The 15,098-nt window shown below is 66.5% G+C and overlaps 1 protein-coding gene across 5 annotated transcripts in view; it reads left to right on the top strand.

Annotated features, from left to right (window-relative positions):
• LOC110387440 (collagen alpha-1(XVI) chain-like) overlaps positions 1–15,098 on the top strand; it is a 19,409-nt gene continuing 4,311 nt past the window's right edge. Inside the window, exons 1-51 of one of the 5 annotated variants that reach the window (XM_021375563.1) lie at positions 1–192; positions 1,165–1,277; positions 2,901–2,963; positions 3,047–3,164; positions 4,807–4,930; positions 5,011–5,286; positions 5,367–5,447; positions 5,612–5,743; positions 6,092–6,139; positions 6,556–6,582; positions 6,837–6,872; positions 6,993–7,019; positions 7,158–7,220; positions 7,321–7,362; positions 7,440–7,484; positions 7,589–7,624; positions 7,903–7,965; positions 8,055–8,099; positions 8,170–8,265; positions 8,373–8,411; positions 8,764–8,808; positions 9,063–9,098; positions 9,211–9,327; positions 9,417–9,452; positions 9,524–9,559; positions 9,671–9,760; positions 9,871–9,915; positions 10,020–10,055; positions 10,126–10,179; positions 10,305–10,421; positions 10,502–10,537; positions 10,644–10,751; positions 10,840–10,962; positions 11,028–11,081; positions 11,149–11,190; positions 11,273–11,308; positions 11,510–11,563; positions 11,719–11,787; positions 11,873–11,926; positions 12,000–12,026; positions 12,106–12,171; positions 12,251–12,304; positions 12,391–12,444; positions 12,540–12,593; positions 12,698–12,742; positions 12,826–12,942; positions 13,257–13,292; positions 13,409–13,489; positions 13,566–13,610; positions 13,871–13,915; positions 15,028–15,081. In XM_021375563.1, the coding sequence (XP_021231238.1) occupies positions 1,193–1,277; positions 2,901–2,963; positions 3,047–3,164; positions 4,807–4,930; positions 5,011–5,286; positions 5,367–5,447; positions 5,612–5,743; positions 6,092–6,139; positions 6,556–6,582; positions 6,837–6,872; positions 6,993–7,019; positions 7,158–7,220; positions 7,321–7,362; positions 7,440–7,484; positions 7,589–7,624; positions 7,903–7,965; positions 8,055–8,099; positions 8,170–8,265; positions 8,373–8,411; positions 8,764–8,808; positions 9,063–9,098; positions 9,211–9,327; positions 9,417–9,452; positions 9,524–9,559; positions 9,671–9,760; positions 9,871–9,915; positions 10,020–10,055; positions 10,126–10,179; positions 10,305–10,421; positions 10,502–10,537; positions 10,644–10,751; positions 10,840–10,962; positions 11,028–11,081; positions 11,149–11,190; positions 11,273–11,308; positions 11,510–11,563; positions 11,719–11,787; positions 11,873–11,926; positions 12,000–12,026; positions 12,106–12,171; positions 12,251–12,304; positions 12,391–12,444; positions 12,540–12,593; positions 12,698–12,742; positions 12,826–12,942; positions 13,257–13,292; positions 13,409–13,489; positions 13,566–13,610; positions 13,871–13,915; positions 15,028–15,081 (3,312 nt within the window). In that variant the 5' untranslated portion in view covers positions 1–192; positions 1,165–1,192. Of the gene's footprint in view, positions 193–820; positions 935–1,164; positions 1,278–2,900; positions 2,964–3,046; positions 3,165–4,806; positions 4,931–5,010; positions 5,287–5,366; positions 5,448–5,611; positions 5,744–6,091; positions 6,140–6,555; positions 6,583–6,836; positions 6,873–6,992; positions 7,020–7,157; positions 7,221–7,320; positions 7,363–7,439; positions 7,485–7,588; positions 7,625–7,902; positions 7,966–8,054; positions 8,100–8,169; positions 8,266–8,372; positions 8,412–8,763; positions 8,809–9,062; positions 9,099–9,210; positions 9,328–9,416; positions 9,453–9,523; positions 9,560–9,670; positions 9,761–9,867; positions 9,916–10,019; positions 10,056–10,125; positions 10,180–10,304; positions 10,422–10,501; positions 10,538–10,643; positions 10,752–10,839; positions 10,963–11,027; positions 11,082–11,148; positions 11,191–11,272; positions 11,309–11,509; positions 11,564–11,718; positions 11,788–11,872; positions 11,927–11,999; positions 12,027–12,105; positions 12,172–12,250; positions 12,305–12,390; positions 12,445–12,539; positions 12,594–12,697; positions 12,743–12,825; positions 12,943–13,256; positions 13,293–13,408; positions 13,490–13,565; positions 13,611–13,870; positions 13,916–15,027; positions 15,082–15,098 lie in introns of those variants that run through there. The other 4 variants (XM_021375561.1, XM_021375562.1, XM_021375564.1 and 1 more) reach the window with 4 other exon arrangements.

The following is a 15,098-nucleotide window of genomic DNA, read 5'->3' as shown; positions in this document are numbered from 1 at the left end:
GGGAGGCGAAGGAGGGCGGCGGCTCTGCCCCACCCCCCCCCGCCCCGAGCAGGGGAGGAGGAGGGCGGGCAGCGACCGGGGGGCGGCTCGGGCCCCCCCGGAGGGAGGCGGGGAAGGCGGCGGCGGGGGCGGACGGACGGACGGACGGGACGGAGCGACAGCGCCCGGGCCGAGCCGCACCGAGCCCGGCAGGTGAGCTCCGGACAGCGCGCGGGGGAGGGGGGAGCTCTGAACCGGGACCCGTCCGGACAGAGCCCGTGTCCTGGGAACGGGGAGGGGAGACCGGGACAGGACGTGGCGCGGCAGGAGCCGAGCTGCGGGGGGAAGAAGTCGGGGTGCAGGGTACGAAGTGGGGAAGCAGTGGTACAGAGTCGGGGTGCAGCGGTATAAAGTCGGGATCTAGGGGTACAAAGTGGGGATGGAGGGGTATAAAATCGGGGTGCAGGGGTATAGGGTTGGAGCACAGCGTTCTGAAGTTGGGATGCGGTGCCGTGAAGTCGGGGTACGAGGGCAGCAAAGCCGGGGTGCAGAAGTGGCGAAGTGGAGACGCAGTGGGGCAGGGTCGGGCTGCAGCGCCGTGAGGCTGGAGTGCAGGGCTGCAAGGGAGAGGGCGGCAGCAGCAGAGCCGGGGCTGTAAAGTCGCAGCGCAGGGGTATGAAGTGGGGGTGCGGGGCGTCCTGGGCGCAGCGGTGCGTGTCCCACCCGGCAATGGGGGGCAGTGGGGAGCGGGGCTGCGGTCTCGCGCTGTCTCGCTGCTTTGCTTCGTGGCAGGAAGCGGGCAGGGGGGGGGTCAGGTCGGAGTGACCCGAAGGGTTTTGGACCACTCCAGGGAACCACGTGGGTCCGGGAAGTAAAAGAGAACGGACGGAGATCTCCTTTGGGGTCCTCAGCAGGAAGCACGTGGGGCCCGGGGGCACCTCACCCTGACTTCGGGGTGCGTCCGGATGCTGGGGTTGGTGGGTTGGGTCGCAGCCCTGAATGTGAAGTCCGGGTGGGGGGGTCCAGCAGTGGGTGAGGACCACAGTGCAACCCCAAAGGCTGCAGGAGATGTGGCTGAGTGGCTCGGGGACTCCTCCATGCTGGTGGCTTGCAGGCAGCTTCCCAGTGTGGGGCACGGCCAGGGCCCGCCGCCTCCCTCTCTGACTGCCCATCTCCCACCTGCAGGCAGCTGAATCGGGCCCAAGCTGCTGCCATGGGCACCATGAGGGGTCTCTGGGCCCTCGTCCTGGTGGGGATCATCAGCACATGTGATGGGACAGAGCTGCCACCGGAGGAAGGTAAGGGGCACAGGGAGTGGGGCACGGGGTCTGCACCCCCCAGGTTGCTCCCATCCCTCCTTACCTGTCCCTAGGTGTTCAAGGAGGGGATGAGAGAGCAATGCCAGAGCCACAAAGTGTGGGGCAGAGGTGGCTGGGGATCACCATGAGCCGTGCCGCGTCCCCACATACCGGCACCGTTGGCAGCAGGGCAGGCTGTGTGCTCCCTGTGCCGACTGCATGGGATGTGGGGCTTTGCTCAGCATCCCAGGCGGGCCCAGGGCCAGCGAGAGCAGCGCCAGCGCCGTCGTGGGGAGCCAGGCCGGGGACACCCCGCTCCCACCCACGTCACCCCCGCAGCACTGGGAACACCCTGCATGGATGGAGCGGGCTTGGCTGTGCTCCTGTTGCGGGCGCTGGCTGCCAGCTGGCTGCTCCATCCTGCAGCGGGGCTGCTCGGAGATGACAGGGCAGCGTGGCTCTGGGTTCAAGGTGGGAAGGGGTTTGGCCTCTATGGAATGGAGGCACGAGGCTGTTCCCATGAGCTGGGGAGCGGTGGGCGCTGGTGGAGCCCTGAGGGTCCTATCTGCGGTGTCCCTGGCTGTGCGTGGGGCGCAGCGTGGGGCTGGCGGCGGGGCGAGCTGCAGGCGGATGATGGGGAGGAGCTGCTGGCAGCCAGGCCGTGGTTGCATCAGTTCTTGCGGGGGTGGAGCGGTGCTCGTCCTGGTGGGGGCCGTGGGGGCTGCAGCCCCTTGGCACAGCTGGGGCACCCGGAGGGCAGAGCACCGCTGTTGGCACGGCACTGTGAGGAACGGGTGCAGTGTGTGGGACCCCGTGGCCAGCGCTGGCAGTGCTGCTCCGGAATGTTAATTAGGGAAACGAGGGCTGGGATGGCCTCAAAGCAGGCAGCACCGGGGTGAGGTATGCCCCCTGCCCCGAGCGATGATCTCAGCACCGCCTGCGCATGGAGCTCTGCTCCGGCAGCGCATCGTGCTCCTGGGCCAGCACCAGCCCCGCAGTGCGAGCGAGTGGGCAGCGTCGGGGAGAAGCTGTGGGGCTCGGGCTGTGGAGCGGAGGCGGGGGATGGCCCAGCGCTGCTGCCTGCACTGAGACACAACAAATCCCTCTTTCAATACCCCCTTGTTTCCTCCTCCATCTCGCGCCTCCCAACATCTGGCAGCGTCCAGCGGAGGTGGATGGATGATGTCGGAGCCCGATCTATCAGCACTGGGTCTGACGCGGCGTTTCCTGCCTGTCCCCATCCCCTCGGTGCTGCTCACCCCTCGCTGCCCCCTGGCAGCCCTCGCGCCCTCCCCACCTGCCGCCAGCCCTGGGACCACGGGACGCCGTCTCTCCGCGCTGGGTGGCCGCGGCGCCGGGCCCATCTCCTGATGGCGATTCCAGGCGTGGGGCTGCTCCAGACAAAGCGCGGCTGGGAAAGGCATCGCACGCGGTGACCTCGCCATGGGGAGCCAGGGCTGGGCTGGCGGTGCGCCCGCTCACAGCACGCGGCTTTGCTCCTGCTGGGTGCTGTGCTGGAGCTGCCATGGGAGCACCAGGTGTGGGGCTGTGCAAGCCCCTGCTTGGGGACACCGCGGTGACACTGAGGTGACATGGTGGTGACGCATTGCTTTGGCTTTGCAGGGACGCCGTGCCCGCGGCTCTGGGATGAGGACCTGGTTGGGAACAAGTATGAGAACGTGACGGGTAAGGAAATGGAGACGGGGCCCTGGCTCCCCAGGGATGAGCTGCGTGCCCGCGGCGGTGCCCTCACCTCCTCCATCCCCCAGGCTTCAACCTCATTAAGCGCTTCGACCTGCTGAAGATCTCCTCCGTCAAGAAAGTGCGCGGCCCACGGGGCACGGTGCTGCTGCGGCTGGGGGCCGTGCCGCTGGTGCAGCCCACGCGGTGAGTGCAGCTCCCCTGCTCCCAGCGTGCTCCCACCCGCCCCGCCAGCAGCGCCGTGCGTGGACCCGACCCCTCCAGCCCTGGGGGACGTGGGCAGCGAACACAGCGGGACTGCAGCACTCGTGGAGACGTGGAGGAGCCGATGCTGTGCGCTGCCCACTTTCCTCCTCGAAAGTAAATCACTCAGGACAGTGGGGATGCAGCCAGCCCTGACGCAACCGCTGTGCTGCGGATGCTCTGTGTTTGCTCTCCTGAACTTGGCAGGCGCTGCCCAGGGTCCGGCCGAGCCTGAAGCGCTGCTCAGCTCCGAGCAGGAGCTGTGGGTTTGCTGGGGCCACGCAGAGCCCAGCCCTGCTGTCTGCATTGCATCCCGTCTGCCCGTGCCTGAGGCTCTGCTCCGGCTGTGCCAACTCACAGCGTCGGGGCCAGCAGCTCCGCGGGGCTGCCACGCTGGCACAGGGATGCTGTGGGGTGGGAGAGCATCCGCGTCCTGGGGAGCAGCATGGGAAGGGGATGCGCTTTGCACTCCCTGAGGTTGGCAGTGGGGAGAGGGCTCAGGGTTTGGGGGTACCTTAGGATGAAGGAGAGCCAGCTCCCGGCCCGGGCAGCTGAGTCCTTAGATGGCTTTTGGAAGCTGCAGGCTGGTGTTGCTCTTGGCTGGGTGCCTGTTGCAGCCTGGAGACAGTTCTTGGGAATGCTCGGCACGGGGGTGGCACCAGCACCATGCACCCATGGGTGCTCCACTGCCCTGGCCCTGCTCTGTGGTGCCCCATGAGGACCCCGCACCCTGTGGGGGGCACAGCCTGCTCCCACACAGCCACCCTGGTCCTGCTCCAGAGCGGTGGTTTGGAAAATTGCTGCTGTGGTGGAGGCTGGGAGCTGAGTGCAGCCCAAAGCAAATAGCTGCAGTGATGGAGCGGGCGGAGAGCGGGGCACTGCCGCTGCCTCGAGCACATTGCCTCCGTGGGAGCATCCGTCCTGCACAGCCCTCAGGGTTGGGGATGTGTTCCCAGCTGCACAGGGACAAAACCAAACACTGCAGCAGTAAACGCTCTAAACGCTCCTGGGTGCTGCAGCAGTAGGATATGTGGGGATACCCCGTGCCTGAGGTGCACGGTGGGGCTGTGCCATGGGGCAGAGGTGGGGACAGAGCCCCTGGTGCAGGGTGGGATGTGTGTGGACATGAGGATGCTCTGTCCTCACCTCTGCATGCACTTTTGGCTGCTGTGAGGGCTGTGGGGCTGGGATATGGGGCTGTGGGGCTGTGCTTTGGGGAGGATGGCACTGAGGTCCGTGCCCCACTGGGCAGGACGGAACAGCTCTGATGTTTATCTCGTGTTCAGCTCCTGTTGCACAAGTGCTGGCATCTCCCAGCCGGAGCCCACTTGTGTTCCAGCAGAGATATAAACAGCTCTTCGTCCTGCACAGCTCCCGGTCCAGCACCATCCTGGGGCTGTGCTTGCAAGCCCAGCCCTGCTGCGTGGGGCTGGGACCAGAGCTGTTCCCATCCCAGTGGAGACGGCCTTGTGGGGCTGTTGGGGACGTGGTGCTGGTGGTGCCGTGGGGGTGCTGGGGTCGGTGCTGAGCCCAGGGTTGGTGCGGACGGAGCTCACGTAGGCTCCACTGACGCCTGTTCCCGCAGGCAGGTGTTCCCCCATGGGCTGCCCTCTGAGTTCACCCTCATCCTCACTTTGCTGCTGAAGAAGAACAGCACCGGGGAGCACTGGTACCTCTTCCAGGTCACCGACCGCCACGGCTACCCCCAGGTACGGCCATGGGGCCATGGCACGTGGGGACACGGGACCGCCAGGTGCTGTCCCCAAGCACGGTGTCCCCTCTCTGCCAGCTCTCCCTGTCCGTGCACGGCCCTGAGAAGAGCCTGGAGTTCCAGGCCAGGGCGCCGGGAGCCACGTTCGTCAGCACGGTCTTTGCGGGGAAGGCCGTGTCGTCGCTGTTCGACGGGCGGTGGCACAAAGTGGCGGTGGCCGTGCAGAGCCGCGCCGTGTCCCTGCACCTGGACTGCGGCTCCATCTCCTCCAAACCCCTGGCACCGCGGCGGGCGCTGACCCCCGAGGGCAATGCCTTCCTGGGGCTGGATGCCGTGCGCGGGACCCCGGTGCGGGTGAGTCCCTGTGGGGCTGAGGGTGCGGGGTTTGGCACCGGGGCCGTCATCCCTGACCCCACCGCCCCGCGGTGCCGCAGTTCGACCTGCAGCAGGCGCACATCTACTGCGACGCGGAGCTGGCCCGGCACGAGGGCTGCTGCGAGATCTCGGCCAGCGGGGTGAGTGCTGCAGACAGGGGCTTGATGGGAGGGGGAACCGAGGTGGTTGGGGATGCGTCCCGAGCGGTGCGGCACATCTCCCCACCAGCGCCGTGGTGCGAGACGCATCCCTGTCCCCATTTGCGCCAGCTCACAGCCCCCCGTGACCTCTTCTCTCCCATCAGTGCCAACCCGAAGCGCCCAAAACGCGGCGTCAGGCGGAGCTGATGCAGAGCAGCAACCTCATCGAGATCTCTCCGCAGCCGCAGGGCCGCGTGTACACGCGCTGCTTCTGCCTGGAGGAGCCGCTGGGCCCGGTGAGGCGGCGTGCTGGCGGCCGCAGCGTGCAGCCACGTGGATTCAGCCCCTGGAAAAGCCCTGCCTCACTTTTTCCGCTGCCCACAGAGCTGGGAGGGAGGGAGCGCACAGGAGCCGGCGGCACTGAGTGCTGGGGAGGGTGGGAGGATGGGGGGGGGGCTGCTGGCTGCCAGTCCAGTGCAGCGTGGGGTGGGCAGGGTGCACACGTGGGGTGGCATTGCCCTGGGGTGCAGCTGTGGGGTAACACAGGGTGTGCATGGAGCAGCATCACCCCAGGGTACAATTTCGGGTACCCCAGGGATGCACACAGAGGCATCACCTCTCTCTCTGCTCTGCTCTCTCCCCAGGAGCCAGCGAGGGAGAGAAGCAGCCTGAAGGGAGATCTTGGGGAGAAGGTGAGATGGGGGTGGGCAAGAGCCCCCCACTTCCCTCACCCCCCTCCCACACACCCCGTGCTCCTCTTCCTCCTCCTCCGCTGCCTTCCGGCGGTTCTGCTGGAGCTGCAACGCTGCTGTCAGGAAGTGGTGTCTGCTCCCCCGAGCAGGAATGAAGGCCCCATTTGCTTTCTGCTGCTGCTGGAGCGATCCCAACTGCGGCTCAGGGCCTCTTTGTTCCTTCCAAGCGGCCACAGAGCTGGGGAACGTCTCCAGGACAGCCCGTGCCCCATCCCTGCACCGCCCTGTCCGGCTCAATAGGATCCCACTGGGCATCCCCGGGGCACAGGGACCCCTTGGCGTGGGCTGGGGGGTACAAGGGGGTCTGAGCCTGCCTGATGCTCCTTCTCACCTCTGTTCTGTGTTGCTTCCCACAGGGCTACAAGGGGATGCCCAGCGAGGAGGTGAGGCTGGGGGCTGCCAGGGCAGGGGGGACCCCTGGGTGCCCTCAGCCATGGATTCCTCAGCTCCATGGCAACGCGCTTAAGTGGCCGCTTTGGCTCCGAGGAGCTGTGGTCAGCCACAAAGCCGCAGGGACAGCCTGTGCCAGGCCACGTGCTTGCCCCCCCGGGGCTGGAACGCTTTCCTCAATTTCCCTTTCCCACCCCACACATCCTCACGGCGCTGTGGGTACAAGTGACCTCTCCATCTCTTGCAGTGCCCACCCTGCCCATCGCACATGGCTCCGACGAATGTGAGTGTCCTGGGGCCGCTGTCCTCTGCCTGTCCCGGGGCTGCATGGGGCTCTGGGTCCGTGTTCGGTGTCACCTGTGCCTGTGCCAGGCGAAGTGACACCTCTGCCTCCTCTCCATAGGTGACGCTCGGTCCACCAGGACCCAAGGTAGGTTTGTCCCCGCCAGGACAGCTCCAGCAGGGATGTGGCTGTGGAGACCCCCGGCTGTGCTCCAGAGGCCGTGGTGAGGGGCTCACATGGACACAGGGACAGCGGTGTCACCTCTTGTCACCCATTCTCTCGCAGGGTTTGAAGGGAGAGCGCGGTCTGCCTGGCATCCATGGCACCAAGGGGGAGAAAGGCGAACGCGTGAGTGACCCCAGCAGGGACCCCGCTGTGCCCCCACCCCCCCATGCCATGGGGGCTCTGGAGCTATGTGCCCCTCTGAGCCACCTCCTCCTCTTTGCAGGGAGCTGACTGCGTGCGCACGGACCCCAGTGGCCCCGTTCAGGTGAGACCCCCCCCACTCTGCTCACCCCTTTGGCCCATACCCAACCCCACCTCATCCCTGTCCCCTTCTGTCCCCAGTGTGCCGAGGGGCCGCGGGGCGAGCAGGGGCAGCGTGGAGAGCGGGTGAGTGGGGCTGGGGCTCCTGCTGGATGTCAATATTTGCACACACATCCTCTGCGAGATGCGTGCCCAGAGGTCCCACTCACTGCCCTCTCTGTCCCACACAGGGGCTGCCAGGGGTGGCCGGTGCCGATGGGGAGAAGGTGAGGATGGGGTCGGGGACATCTGGGCACAGCATGGTGCCAGGGGTGCCAGGAGCTGGGGTGACAATGTGGAGTTGGGTGTGTGCAGAGCCCATGGGGACCCCGAGGGTTTTGCTGGGGGGATGTGGGGCAGTGGTACTGGGGACAAAGGGCAGCAGTGCTGGGGATGTGCAGAGATGATGTTGCAGACGTGGGGACAGGGAGCCCAGGGGCATGGAAGGGACAAAACTCTGCCCAGAGGAGGTGACATTGGTGACATCTGTCTGTCTGTCCCACAGGGCCAGAAGGGCGAGAAGGGCGATGGGGGACTCCAGGGCAAGCCGGGCCGCCCGGGTCGTGATGTGAGTAGGGCAGGCTGTGGGGCACCAGCAGCCCCGGACCTACCCACCCCGTGCCATGCATGGCACTCACCACACACCCACCCCATCAGGGCCGGCCTGGAGAGATCTGTGTGGTGGGTCCCAAGGGCCAGAAGGTAAGTGGGGGCTCAGGGGCGAGTGGGGCACCCAGGAGCAATGCTGTGGAAACCCCTCCTTCCCTTCCAGGGGGACCCAGGCCTCGTGGGACCCGAGGGGCTGGCAGGAGAACCGGGGCCACCAGGCAAACCAGGCGCACCGGGGATTGGCTTTCCGGGGAAGCCGGTATGGATGCTGTGCTGTGGGCATTGCTGCAGGAGAGGCAGCGAGGGGGTGCTGCCCCACAGGGCCCCACGGCTGCCATGCAGCTGATGCCATCCTCTGCTTTTCAGGGTGATCCTGGTGGCCCCCCAGGTCCAAAGGGAGAAAAGGTGAGTGGGGGGGGATGGGGGTGCCCGTCACCTCCTCCTACCTGAAGGGTCAGTGTGGGGCTCATGGGACCCTCTCCGGCTGTGTCATGGTGCTGTGGCCCCACTGGGAGTGGGAACCCCTCACTTGGGGAGGGTCTGCTCAGGGGGTGCTGAGAGCCTTCTGTGGGGGCTTGGCAGGTGCTGGGATCCTCTGTAACAGCTGGTGCTGGGGGATGTGGGAGAGGGGCTGGTTCCAATTCCTGATTTGTGGAGCTGGAGGGGAGCAGGGGTAGGATGCTGGGTTGGGGGCATGGGGCTGAGGGGCTGTGGCTCCCACCATGCCAAGCTCACACTCTGCCACCTCTGGCTCCAGGGCAGCTCAGGAGCTCCTGGACCTGGTGGATCACCTGGGACACCCGTGAGTACCGAATGCTGTGCTTGGAGCCAAACTGGGGTCACAGACAGGTTTCTTGGCACAGGGTTGGGGCTGCTGCTTGGCCAGAGCAGGGATGGGATCTGAGCCCAGGCACAAGGAAGCTTTGGGATGGCTGGCAGCCTTTCTGGGGGCTGGGATGGACCCCTCAGCACCTGGGGCTTGGAGGTGCTGGGTGCAGGCAGACAGAGCTGCAGGAACCCGGTGCCCTGTTGCCATCTGCTGCCTTCCTCCTGCAGGGACCACGCGGCGTCCTGGGGCCCAAAGGAGACAAGGTGGGCGCAGGGTGCTGGGCACGGGGCTGTGCTTTTCCCAGGGCTCGAGGCTGCGCAGGGCCCCTTGGAGAGCCCCCACCCCAGGTTTGTGCCTCATTGTCCCTGTTTGCAGGGTGAGCCGTGCCAGCCGTGCCCCGCTCTGCCTGCAGGGATGCTCAGCACTGCGGGGCTCCCCGGGCAGCCTGGACCCAGGGGGGAACCTGGGACACCTGGCAAGGATGGAGTGTCGGTGAGTTATGTTGCGGGCTTGTGGGAGGGTGTGAGGGGGGGTTGTCTTTGCAGCCCTAATACTGCCTCCTCATCTTTTTACATCCCCAGGACAGACCCGGCCCTGTGGGACCCAAAGGGGACAGGGTAGGTGTCAGAGGGCTGAGCACGCTGGAGTGGGGCGATGCTGAGCATCAGTTCCTCTCTTTCCTTCCCAGGGAGACCCCGGCATCAATGGGATCAAAGGGGAGAAGGTGAGTGTCCAACCTGCTGTCCCCCTGTCCTGCTGCCCCTTTGACCTGCTGTGGGGCCAGCCCTCTCCCCGCCCCACAGGCAGTCCCACAGCCCCCCCATGCCCCTTGCAGGGGGATTCCTGCCTGTCCTGTGACACCCGTGTCCTTGCCGCGCTGCTGCGGGAACCCCCCGAGGGGCGCGAGAGTGAGCAGGGATCACTGGTGAGTGCGTGGGGCTGAGACCCCCAGCCCCACTGAGACCCCCAGCCCCACTGAGACCCCATCCCCATGCCGGTGTGGCTGTGCATGTGACCACATGTGCTGCTCAGCAGGACAAAGCAATCCTCCCTGGGCTGGCTGGCATCAAGGGCGAGAAGGTGGGTGACCCCACAGCCCCCTTTCTGCCCACCCCATGGGCTCAGGGCGGCTGCCTGACCCTGACCCTGACCCCGACCCTGACCCTGACCCTGCTGTCTTGCAGGGAGCTGGTGGCCGGGAGGGACCCGCGGGCAGACCGGTGAGTAGGGTGTGGGTGGGGGGCCTGTGGGGGGTCTGTGAGCTCTGTGGGCTCATCTCTGCCATCACAGGGGCTCCCTGGGAGCAAGGGTGATCCAGGTGTGCGGGGGCTCAAAGGAGAGAAGGTGAGTGCTGCAGCGTGTCCCCAACCTCCCTGCCCCACTCTTGAAGTGTCCCCATGCGAGTGGACCCTGGCACGGGGCTGGGGGTCGTTCCCCCTGCCTGGCTCTGAGCTTGCTCTCCCCTGCAGGGTGAGCCATGTGGGCAGTGTCCCCCAGCTCCACAGGCGCTGGAAGGGGCAGTGACAATGGTGGCTGTACCTGGAGCGCCAGGACCCCAGGGCAGGGACGGCCCCCCCGGCAGAGCGGTGAGTGCCCCTGTGTCTGAGGGATGCCCTTCTGGCGGCCCAGGGATGCTCTGGCCTCATCGGTTCCTCCATTTCCACAGGGCAAGCCTGGTGATGCAGGCCAGAAAGGGCAGAAGGTGAGAGGGTATGGGACAGGGATGCAGAGGGGGCTGTGGAACCCCCAGGCCATGGGGCCGGGCAGTGCCCCCTGCCCTGTGCCAGCCAATGCCATCTCTTTGCCAGGGGGACATGGGCAGCCCCGGGGACCCGGGCACGCCGGGCACAGACGGACTGCCGGGGCTGTCGGGTGAGCCGGGCATCAGGGGTCCGGCCGGCCCCAAAGGCGAGAAGGTGAGGACCCTGCCCTGGAGGGGCTCAGGAGGAGACCCTCGTCCTGTCACCCCATCCCGACCTCTCCTCTCTGCTCCCTCCTCCGCAGGGAGATGCCTGCGAGTCCTGCCCCACGCTGCAGGGGCAATTCTCGGACGTGGTCGGCATCCCGGGAAAACCCGGTGCCAAAGGGGACCAAGGAGCGCCGGGCATCGGGCAGCCGGGCAGAGCCGTGAGTGCCCCGACCCACGGCACCCCGCCAGCACCGAGCCCCGGGGTGACCGCGCTGTGTTGTAGGGGAAGCCGGGGCTGCCGGGGATCCGAGGTCCTGCCGGGCTGAAGGGGCTGCAGGTGAGTGGGGCCACGGGGGTGGGCACTGGGGGGTTTCAATGCTGCTCACTGCCCCTTGTGTCTGCAGGGCGAACCGGGACCGCCGGGCATTGGCAAGCCGGGACCGCAGGTGGGTGCCTAGTGTGCCGTGCCGTGCCATGCCATGCCATGTCATGCCACTCTACCACTTTTCTCCCTCTCTGTTTTCCCAGGGAGAGCCTGGGAGCACTGGACAACCTGGGACCCCCGTAAGTGTTATTTCTGGGCTCCCCACCCCTGAGACACAGCAGTCTCCAGCCCCACAGTTCCTACACCTCCCCCATGCAACTCCCCTGTGTGAACAGTGACAGTGTGGTCCTGGCTCTGGAGTGGCCCTGGGGACAGTGATGTCACCACTGCTGGCTGGGTGGGATGGGTGGGGAGAGCTAACAGCCATCTCCTGCCCCCAGGGACCCCCCGGACCCCAGGGACCCCCAGGAATGGCAGCAGAGAAAGGAGCCAAGGTATGGGAGCACGGCACCGAGCCATGTCCCCCTGTGCTGCCTCATGTCCCTGTGTGCTCTGGCAGGGATCTGCCACTGTGCCCCCCCTGGCCATGGTGCCCCCCAGTTCTCTCTGCCCACCCTTGCCCCCAGCTCCTGCTGTCCTTTCTCTGCAGGGATCTCCAGGGCTCAAAGGTGCTGTGGGCCCCCCTGGGCCACCAGGGACCAGCATCACTGGGCCACCAGTAAGTGCAGGCCTGAGGGGGACATTGCCATCATTGTCCTCTTGGTGCTGGGCTCTGAGCTTCCTCACTCTCTTCTTCCTCGCAGGGCCCCGCAGGGCAGCAGGGGCTCCCCGGGGCGCCTGGCTCCAGTGGGATGCCGGTAGGTGCAGGACGTGGGGGGGCAGAGTGGGGCTGGGGGCCACCAGCTGACATCCATCTGTGCCTTTCTGCAGGGAGAGAAGGGTGCCCGGGGCGAGAAGGTGAGCGGGTGCTGGGGTGAGGATGGGGCTGCTCCTCTGCTGCCCTCCATCCCTCTGCTCTCACCCCCTCTTTCTGCAGGGGGACCCCGGGGAATGCACGTGCCCCCCCAGCCCACGCCAGGACCCCAACCACACTGGGATGCCGGTGAGTGCTGTGGGTCCCATCCCCATTTCCACAGCTTGGTGCCATCCCACTGAGCATCCCTCCTTTCTCTCGGCCCCAGGGAGCCCCAGGACTCTGGACCGGGACATCCTGGCAGCCCCAGCCAGGTCCCCAGGTGGGTGCTGTCCCCACGTGTGGCACAGCCTCCAGCTCACACCGCCTCATCGCTCATCTCCCTGTTCTGTTTTGGGGATGTTGTAGGGTCCCCCCGGTGCGCCTGGTCCCCCCGGTCCTCCCGGTGCCCCAGGCCGCCAGGTGAGCGATGGAAAGTGGAACCAAGGGAGTGCCACCGATCCTGGCCCTCACTGAGCAAAGTGTTTCAATAGTCAAAGCTCTCTCCTTGGCTTTAGGGGGTCCCAGGACACAACGGATTGCCAGGGCTGCCCGGGCCGGCGGGAGACCTGGTAGGTGCTGGCTGTGCTGGGCACAGTGCCCTGTGGGTATCCGCTGTGCATCCCTCCCATGTCCATCCTGCATCCTTCCTGCACTCCTCCTTCCTATCTTGCAGGGACCATTGGCTGTCATGGCCGAGAGGAACATCGAGGTGCTGAAGGTGAGAGCCTGGGGTGGGACCTGGGGCCACGCCGCCCCCTGAGCCCCCTAGGGAGCCGCTGACCCCCCCCTGCTTCCACCCAGAACATCTGCGGGGACTGCGCCCAGCTGCAGGCGGCCTTCGAAGCACCCAGAAGCTTCAAGGGGGAAAAGGGAGACCAGGGCATGCCAGGAGCCCCCGGCAATGAGGGCTGTGCGCGTGTGAGTATTGGCACAGCTCCCACCTGCAACTGGTGCACCTTGGGTGAAACGCAGAGATGCTCCCGAGTGCCCGGGCATCAGCTTGTGCAGCAGGCGTGCAAAGCAGCAGCTGTGCAAAGCAGCAGTTGTGCAAAGCAGCAGGTGCTTGCAGGGCTGGGCAGGCTCTGGGCACGCTTCCACACACAGCTGGCATGGGGTGCCCTGTGGGGACACGGGCTGATCCTGCACAGCATGGGAGCAGAGGGTGCTGAGCACTGCAGGGCACAGAGCTCTGCTCCCAGCGCAGCCCCGGGTGACTCTGGGTTTCCTTGCAGTGCTTTGCCCAGTTCCCGAGAGCTGAGGAGGCTCGGGTGAGTGATGCAGGACGCGGCCCCGCTCCGTTGGGGTGCTTGGCAGGGTGCTTGGCGGGGCTGGACACCGCCGTTGGGCTCCTGATCCGGGTGCTGACACGGTGCTGTTCCCGCAGGGTGACAGCCCGGACACGGACTGTGCAGGTGAACCCGGGCACCCTGGTGCCCCGGGTGTCCCGGGTGAGAGAGGCGAGCAGGTGGGTGCCCCCGGAGCTGGAGTGGGGCCGTGTCCCCGAGCCATGGTCCCGTCTGATGGCACCTGTTCCTCCCCAGGGCTTACCAGGACAGCGGGGACCCCCAGGGCCACCCGGCCCCATTGTAAGTAGCCATACTTGGAGGCGGGGGGCTGCGCGGGCGTCATGTCACAGCACTTTGAGTCACCAAGGAGGGACCTGGTGCACTGCCACGAGGCCGCGGTGATGGGCAGCGCGGAGCAGCGGCACTGAGATGGAGCAGGACCCCACGGAGCCGGGCTGGGGCTGAGCTGCCCCACATCGCCCACTGCACGGCACCCCGAGGGCTCAGCCCAGGCCCTGCTGGGCGCTTCCAGGCTGTGACCTCCCCATTTCTCCTCTCAGGGCCCCCCAGGCTTTCCTGGCACGCCTGGCGCACCCGGACTGCCCGTAAGGACCCAGCAGGGCTCCTCTCTGTGCCGTCTGTCGCTGCCGCTTGGTTTGGCTGTGTCCCTGTCCCAGCTCCTCGGGAGCAGCCACAGCCCGGCTCTGCCCCTCTCCTTTCCCCACATCTCCATCCATCCATTCATGCTTTCCATCTCCATTCAGGGGCTGTCAGTGGTCTCAAGCTCAGGAGCATCGCCCTGAGCTCAGGGTGCAGCTCCCTTCTGCCATCCACTGCCCTGTGCTGGGTCCCACACCATGGCAGGACCCGGCTGTGCCAGGAGGAACACAGCCGTGCCAGGAGGCTGTGCCAGCTGCTGGCTGTCTCATCATGGTGCAGCTCCATGTGTGCGCTGGGTGCAGCTGATGGTCCCCAGCCACATCTCTCAGGGCTGGGAGGATGCTGCCATGCAGCTGGTGCACTCACCCTCACCCTCCCCTGGTCCCCAGCTCCTCCAGGGTCAGCCAGCATCCACCACCATTTCCATCTGCATCTTCATCCTCATCTTCATCCTCATCCTCCTCCCATCCCCACTCTCAGGAGTTGGCTGTGGGGTCAGTGGTGGTCCCGCTCCAGTGGCTCTGGGAGAATCCTGCCCTCCCCTCAGCCTGCTCCCATCCCCTCGCCCGCTAACGTCACCGTAACATCACGGTCTGTGTGGGTCTGTGTGGGTCTGTGTGGGCTGTCGCTCTGTGGTGTCAGCGTGTCCCGTCCAGACTCCACTGTGTCAGCACCACATAACCCCCACTAACCCCCCCAGCAGTCCATGGGGCTGTCGGCTGTCACCTGTGTCTCTTGTCACCTATGTAAGCTGTGTCCCCTGTGTCACCATGCCTCGTGTGCTGCAGGAGGATGGGCAGCAGCCAGTGCCCTAACCGGGCTGGAGCCGTGCTCTGAAGTGTGTCCTGCCCATGGGCACCGCTGCATAGTGCCCCCCCTCCCCGGCTGGGCTCCCAGCAGCCCCCCCGGGGTCTGCCCTGGCACTGGGGGGTGGCACTTGTGGTGGTGCCCCTGCACCCAGTGTGTGCCCAGGATGTGCACAGCAGAGCTGGGGGGCAGAGCGCAGCCCCCGGGGGTGCAGCCCCCCCTGCAGCTCCTCTTTTCTCCCCCTCCAAAGGGTCTCCAGGGGGAGCGAGGCCCCACTGGACTGGCTGGAGCCAAAGGGGAGCCGGTGAGTGCCACGGGGGG

The sequence above is a fragment of the Numida meleagris genome, chromosome 22 (genome assembly GCF_002078875.1).
Source record: "Numida meleagris isolate 19003 breed g44 Domestic line chromosome 22, NumMel1.0, whole genome shotgun sequence".
Classification (NCBI taxonomy): Eukaryota; Metazoa; Chordata; class Aves; order Galliformes; family Numididae; genus Numida; species Numida meleagris.
This window is presented reverse-complemented; position numbering and strand designations above follow the sequence as displayed.